Consider the following 7,500-nt stretch of genomic DNA (forward strand, 5'->3'; position numbering starts at 1 on the left):
ATTAGCGTAAGGCGAAGACAGGGGCAGGAGGGTAGATAACAGAGAAAAATTCTGGAAAGTTCTGTAGTGAGTGAGTCTCTCTAGCGGAGTGGAGCATGTTCAGCAATGGGCGGCTCTGTTGAATCTAGATGTGCTCAGTGTCATCAAAGATCCTTGATTACTAGCAAGATAGAGCAACGTAATTCCTTACTATGGGAGCAAAACGGGACAGTTCCGGTCTGCATAAGTGGGAGTGTCACCTTACGTCACTAAATAAACTGTCTCTCTTAATAAGCAATAAGAACAGATAGACATAATTGCTCCGCTTGAACCCTCTCTGGCGTCATCATGCTAGACTGTGCAAAGTCACCTCGACCTCCCAATACTGAGGGGGTGTCACAGGGGATGTAATCAAGTTACTTCATGTGTCCACACTTGTGTTCCGTTATTTGCTCTTGAATGCCACCCAACTCACACACATATTCATAATCACACACACACACACACACACACACACACACACACACACACACACACATTCTTACTGGAGAAGAAATCCTCAGGTAACTCATTTGGATTCACAAAATTCGGTTGGTTGCTTCACGAAGCATTCAGCTACATGCAACTTTCACCTTATCCGTTTTGGACTCTTTACAATACACTCTGCAATGACTGACACTGGCTGAACAGATGATTGACAACGACGAGAAACTTGATACACATAAGATCCCCACTTTGTGTTTGACACTTGGACAAGGGGGAACAAACTGTGCCTTTACAAAGGGCCAGCTGCAATGACTGAGGTCACTAACACACACACACACAGACACCTACTTATGTGAACTATTATTACAATTTGGCATATTGCAAAATGAGTAGGTCAAACCGCTCAAGCTAGAGAAACCACACATGTGCAAAATGCCCATGCTGATCTCTATGAGACATTAATAGATAAAACCAGAGCCTTATAGATAGATATGTGACATATAGATATATATCTATATGGATCTGGATAAAACACCATAGCACTAGCACCAGCAACATAACTATACTTAACACCAACACTTCCAAGTCCATACATTTTTAAGCACCTTACTAAAAGTTATCCTGCTCTTTTTATTTTATTTTATTAACTGCTGTCATCAGGGTTTTTATGAGTGTATTGCAGTGTGAATGCTTGTTGGTAGACAACACACAGCTGCTGGACATCTGAATTTCCCCTGCGGGATAAATAAAAGTATGTATGTATGTATGTATGTATGTATGTATGTATGTATGTATGTATCTATCTATCTATCTATCTATATATCTATCTATCTATCTATCTATCTATCTATCAGTAGAGTATGTCAATTTATCTATTTATTAAGTGTAGTCTATGGCTGCCTTGATTGACATTGCAATTTCGTTGCACTGACTCTGCCCTGTATAATGATAATAAACTGAACTGAACATGAGTAGGACTGCAGCCATTGTGGAGGCTTTTTGCTCATATGTTTCTCTTGCTCTAATAACCTCCTACCTAAATGACTAATCCGACCCATACAACTAGATATGAGGGAATGGAACTCAACGGAAATGTGGAGGAACTTTGATCTAATTTAGATCACACACACACACACACACACACACACACACACACACACACACACACACACACACACACACACACATCAATTTTGGATAGAATAGAGAAGTGGAGAAAGGAGAGAGGAAAGAACAAAGGATGGCATGGGAGGATGTAGGAGAGGAGAGAGTAGATTAAAGAAAAAGCGAGGAGAGAAGAGAAGAGAAGAGAAGATAAGAAAAAGGAAGAGAAGAGAGGAAAGAAGAGAAGAGGACTGGAGAAGAGGAGAGGAGAGGAGAGGAGAGGAGAGGAGAGGAGAGGAGAGGAGAGGAGAAGAGAGGAGAGGAGAGGAGAGGAGAGGAGAAGAGAGGAGAGGAGAGGAGAGGAGAAGAGAGGAGAGGAGAGAAGAGGACTGGAGAAGAGGAGAGGAGAGGAGAGGAGAAGAGAGGAGAGGAGAGGAGAGGAGAGGAGAGGAGAAGAGAGGAGAGGAGAGAAGAGGACTGGAGAAGAGGAGAGGAGAGGAGAGGAGAGGAGAGGAGAGGAGAAGAGAGGAGAGGAGAGGAGAGGAGAGGAGAGGAGAGGAGAGGAGAGGAGAGGAGAAGAGAGGAGAGGAGAGAAGAGGACTGGAGAAGAGGAGAGGAGAGGAGAGGAGAGGAGAGGAGAAGAGAGGAGAGGAGAGGAGAGGAGAGGAGAGGAGAGGAGAGGAGAGAAGAGAAGAGAAGAGAGAAGAAGGAAAGGAGAGGAGAGAAGAGAGGAGAGGAAGGGAGAGGAGAATAGAAGAGAGGGGCGATTTAAAGTGCAACATTAGCAGGCTGGACTAGAGAGCGAGGTGATTTCAGCAGAGGCTTCCTTTATCCCTCTTTCTCTCGTTCCAACTCAATTAGCATCTGACCTTCATAAACACGCTCTCACGCCTATTAGGTCTTCAAACACCTGGAGAAATACACTCCACTCACTTTTACTCTCAGAAATCTAATCTCTCAACACACACTTGCTCCAACTCTCTCGATTTCTCTCTCTCTCTCTCTAACACGCCAACCCACACACACACCTACACACACCCAAACACACACACACACAGACACATGCACACACACTTTTGTTAAAACAGTCGCTCCATCTCTCTCCCTCTCCATTTCTGTCTGTCTCTCTCTCTCTCTCTCTCTCTCTCTCTCTCTCTCTCTGTCTCTCTCTCTCTCTCTCTCTCTCACCCCTGCACTGTGCTTCTAAAAGGGAATACATATCCTGTGTGTCGATGTTTAACTCCCTCACTTCTGCCTTAAAATGAGGCCGCGGCTGCGTCCAGCTAACATTAAACCACAAACCACAGCCTCAAAGCTAAAACTAAAGATAACATGATATGGGCCAGGGGACCAAACTACCCCCCCCCCCCCCCCACACACACACACACCCTTTGGAAGCTCAAAACATGAATGAATTCATGTGAACATTTTTGGATTCATGTGGGGGAAAACATTACATTCAAAACTTTTTCATCTAGAATGACAGATGAGACATTCGATTGCATTTAGTTTCACCACCAAAGTCTATCCCACTCCAAACCAGCATTTCAACATGTTTTTTGCAGCTATTAATCCTGCATATAGGGTCTGCTATTGACACTAACATCTAAAGAGTGGTGATTATTCAGATTTTTTAAAAATTATTATTCTGTGTGGATTACACAGCCTGAATAGAAAAAATAAAAAATAAAAAAACCTTTTTGATTGACAGCCAAATGAGAGTTGAATGAGAGGACACTGTTGCCAGATCCATCAGAGTTAGAGAAAGAAACCTCCCCTGACGGACATAAGATGTAGGCCTGTCTGTTAGTCTATACCTGCCAAGGTGTCATTCTAACTACAGTGGACAGGTAATAACCAAGAGAGCTGTCTCAAAGTGCTTTCTCTGAGCCAGCAAAGTGTTCCTCGTCATTGAAAAGTTTAGTAAGCACGACAAGTGTTCAGTGTTGGGCAACTGTCAGACACAGAAATGCTAATCACAGCTTCTTTTGTTTCCTCTGAATGTTTCTCATATCCTGAAACAAGCTGACGTGAATGCAGCCATGGTGACACAACATCCGACACAACCCCAAAAACATTCCTGCTGCTGCCACATCGGCATTTCAAAGGCTGCAACGGAAGCAGAGAGGAAATGCAGGTTCTTTAATAGGCATCCACTCTCCTCAGAGACAGCTTTTACCTGGAAGACGCCCATTGCCTGTCAGAATCCTACAAACAAGGACTAACGAGAGATCAACTTGCAGATAGCGTTGCCTCAGGCAGGCTACACAGAACTAGCGATAGCACTACAGACAAACTCGACCCCTGGGGCAATCCACCCCAAAAATCTATCGTTTTTATGAGATATTTACAGTGATCGTTATCTTCTGTGTTTGATTATTGCTGCCTTGGCAGGGAGAGGTTAATTGGGATCAATGCGCTCGGAGCACGTCTCGCTCCCCTGAGTGCAGAAAGCGTAGCAGACGTAATTAAAAGGATTATGACAGCCCACACGGCCGGTGGGGATGAACACAATAACGGCACATCTGCTACAAATGAACTAGTGAGAGGGCGGAAAAGTGAGAGAAAGCGCTGTCAAGAAAAAACGTGTTGGAGGAAAAAAAAGAAGCCATAATACCTCTCAAAGAAGCATTCTGGAAGGCTATTGACTGTAATTATAAAATTATGGTCGCTCTGGATAACTATGAGTGATCCTCCTCCCAAATGGTAACATGGTGTGTATGTTTGTGTGTGGGTAGTTACATGCATCATGTCTGTATGCAGTACACAGTGTTTCCCACAGAATTGAATTCCATTTGTGGTGGTTGGTTTGCAGAATTAACTTGAATACAACAGTTTTTAACAAATTAGCACAGCGTGGTTATGATGATAACCAGATTTAAGCACAATTTAATACAACCTGGAAAATCATTGTGTGGTGGTCAATGTTGATATTGTGGTGGGCCGCCACAAATAAGTCAATGCATGGGAAACACTGGTACATCTGTGTACGTGTGTGTATGTGAATGTGTGTGTGTGAGAGAGAGTGTGAGTGTGAGTGTCAGTGTGTGTGTGTGTGTGTGTATATATATATATATATATATATATATATATATGTATATATGTGTGTATGTGTGTGTTAGGGACTCACATCGGGATACTCCTTAACAGGCACATAGAGTTTCTCCTGCAGCTGGGCGATGGGTCCCACTGCCTCAGGGAGCTCGGATGAGCGTCTCTCTGTGCTGCCGTTGAGCGTGTCGTTGTACATGTCCTTCCGTACCCGTCCGATCTCTGCACCCGCAACAGAGAGGGAGAGGGAATGTTAGGGCACATACTGTACATCACTAAAAACACATCATCAGCATAAAAGGCCATTCACTGTTACACTTCTCAGCAGACAGAGAGAGCGAGAGGGAATGTTAGCCTTCAAGAAGAGCACAAGTACATCACTAAAAACACATCATCAGCATAAAATGCCATTCACTGTTGCATTTCTGAGCAGACGAGGGGAAGAGCTATGCAGTAGCATACATTAGCAACGCAAAGGATCACTGCTAACGACACAGGCTTTATGAAGCAAATTCATCCACAACACATTGTTCGCCATCACTAGGCTGACAGAAGTACTCCTGCCTATGTTCTTTGGCAGTGTGTAAATAAGAATATTTATTATTAAGTTAAGTTATTAAGTTTGACATTTTTCTATATAATACTGGTCAATATAATTATAATACTAATCTTTCATACAAATATGTATTATAACAAACATGCATTTCACGTATGTGATTGGACCTACAGGGTGAAGTAAGGTTCATATCCACTCCACTCGATATGAGAACAGTTTACCACACCGGGAGACAGACTCTAACTTTAAAGCAGCTCTGTGGCGTTGTAGAGAGAGACTGCCAGCTAGGTTTTAGGGCTTTCCCTTTTTGGGTTGAGCTACGCCTTGAGGAGTGAACATCAAAGCCTGGCCCAGACTGTGGGAGGATTAACGTGACCTTCACATGACCTCGCCACCTCTCCCTCACCTCCGTCCTCCCTCCACGGCTATCCCACAATCCCTTGCTTCAGCTGGAGTACAAATAAAAGATCACTCTCAATCCTTCATTCTCTTTGAGAATGTGTTTATAGGAGGGTGATGGTGATACAAGAGGCAAACTTTGGCCACGTAGTCACATGATTAAGTTCCATGTGTTCAGAGAGCATGTTCAAGACCATTCGCCAAATGATGACTAATAAAAGATTTTCATATAAAAAAAAAAAAACTGTTGCTCATATGAATGGGAAAGTGCTCCAACAACATTGATCAGTAACACTGCCCACCAACATTGGTCAAAAATGTTCCCTGTGCATCAGCATCTTAAAATACTGTGAAGCCTGACATGGACATATCATAAATATGGGATGCCATAGGTTGTCCTAAGGAGCTTTAACATCTTAACACGAGGATCTCCTCATCTTAATTTAATTGACAGGTAAAGCGCAAAGTAAGGCAACGAGCAAAGTATGTCTGACATGAACTAAGGCTATCATGTGGCACGAGGGACCAGGGCACTGAACAACCCGTGTTTACACTTTGGATCATGCTCATTTAATTAGCTAATTGATTTTTGCCAATTAGCTTTGGTTCGTTTTTGCTCGTTGCCCATCTTTAGACTCTTTTATACTTCGTTCCCATGAAAAGACGGTCATGTTATAAAGATGCCATGACGGAGTTTGCTTTTAGTCATAAGTTGTTGTTTTTTAGTGGAACCTACACCAAGCCAACAGGGAGGCTACGCCGAGCACATAACTGAAGCATTCCATTCGCGGAATGTTAGTTGCAACAATTAGCTTCCGCTTTAAGCGAAAAGAACTGGCTAGACCAGACATTGATAGCGGTGCATACGTTCGAACAAATTAGACCAGTCTTCTAAAGCTATTCTTACACTCTGTGAGTGGAACGCTTCGGTTGTGGACCGTGTTTATCCCTTTTAACATCTGCAGGAGGCTGGACGACAACCTGTGAGCTCTCGTAAGTGGCGCCCGTGCAGCTAAAACTGCTCTGATCTGGATAAGGGTGCCAGGAGGACGCTGCTGGGTGTCGGAGACATAGTGCAGGACCTCTGGTGTAGGAGCCGGACAACTTAAGTTCAAGCATGTTTATCTGTTTATATGTTTATATGGAAACCACTCGAGTGTGTGTCTGTGGTTGTGTGGTTGTATGTGAGTGTGTGTGTGTGTGTGTGTGAGTGTGTGTGTGTTTATGTGTGTGTGTGTGTGTGTGTGTGTGTGTGTGTGTGTGTGTGTGTGTGTGTGTGTGTGTGCGTGTGTGTGTGTGTGTGTGTGTGTCTGGACAAAAATACAAGATTGTCCAGCTGCAGCAACAACAAAGCAAAGTCCTGAATTGGATTTGTTTGAGATTCCTGTAATTTGCATGTCTTTGATATGCTGGAAGTTACACTGGCTAGAAATGCCTGTAGGCAAACAAACTGAAATCCCGAGATTAATTTAATCAATCTAGTACTGGCAAACATAAAAGAGACAGTTGCATACATAAACAAACGGACATACCCCCCACCACCGCCCACTCACACACACACACACACACACACACACACACACACACAAATACACACAAGTATACAAACACACATAGCCTAGTCAAACACACGCTGTCATGCACCCAGGTTATTTATTGAATTTTCTTAAGCAAACAAGCTCAAGCGAATTTCTCTTTCTTCCTCTCCCTGATCTGACCAAAGGGCCTCATAGGGGTCCAGCTGGAGGTGTCCCCCCACACACACACACACAGAGAGAGAGACACACACGCACACATAGACACACAGACACACACACACACACACACACACACACACACACACACACACACCCACACACAGAGAGAGACACACACGCACACATAGACACACAGACACACACACACACACACACACACACACACAC

The 7,500-nt window shown here is 43.7% G+C and overlaps 1 protein-coding gene across 7 annotated transcripts in view; it reads right to left on the reverse strand.

Moving 5' to 3' along the window:
• The window catches only part of qki2 (QKI, KH domain containing, RNA binding 2), a 61,841-nt gene that overhangs the window by 41,739 nt on the left and 12,602 nt on the right, over positions 1–7,500 (reverse strand). For all 7 annotated transcript variants that reach the window (XR_012990048.1, XR_012990047.1, XM_076297925.1 and 4 more), the window contains exon 2: positions 4,700–4,842. Coding sequence is in view for 5 of the 7 variants with exons in the window: in XM_076297925.1 (XP_076154040.1) it covers positions 4,700–4,842 (143 nt within the window). In the remaining 2 variants the exon portion in view is untranslated. The remainder of the gene's footprint in view (positions 1–4,699; positions 4,843–7,500) is intronic.

Source organism: Alosa pseudoharengus, unplaced genomic scaffold, assembly GCF_046254945.1.
Source record: "Alosa pseudoharengus isolate Yale_2024_CS ecotype anadromous, Long Island Sound unplaced genomic scaffold, YU_APseudo_1.1 YU_APseudo_1.1_scf_21, whole genome shotgun sequence".
NCBI classification, from domain to species: domain Eukaryota; kingdom Metazoa; phylum Chordata; class Actinopteri; order Clupeiformes; family Clupeidae; genus Alosa; species Alosa pseudoharengus.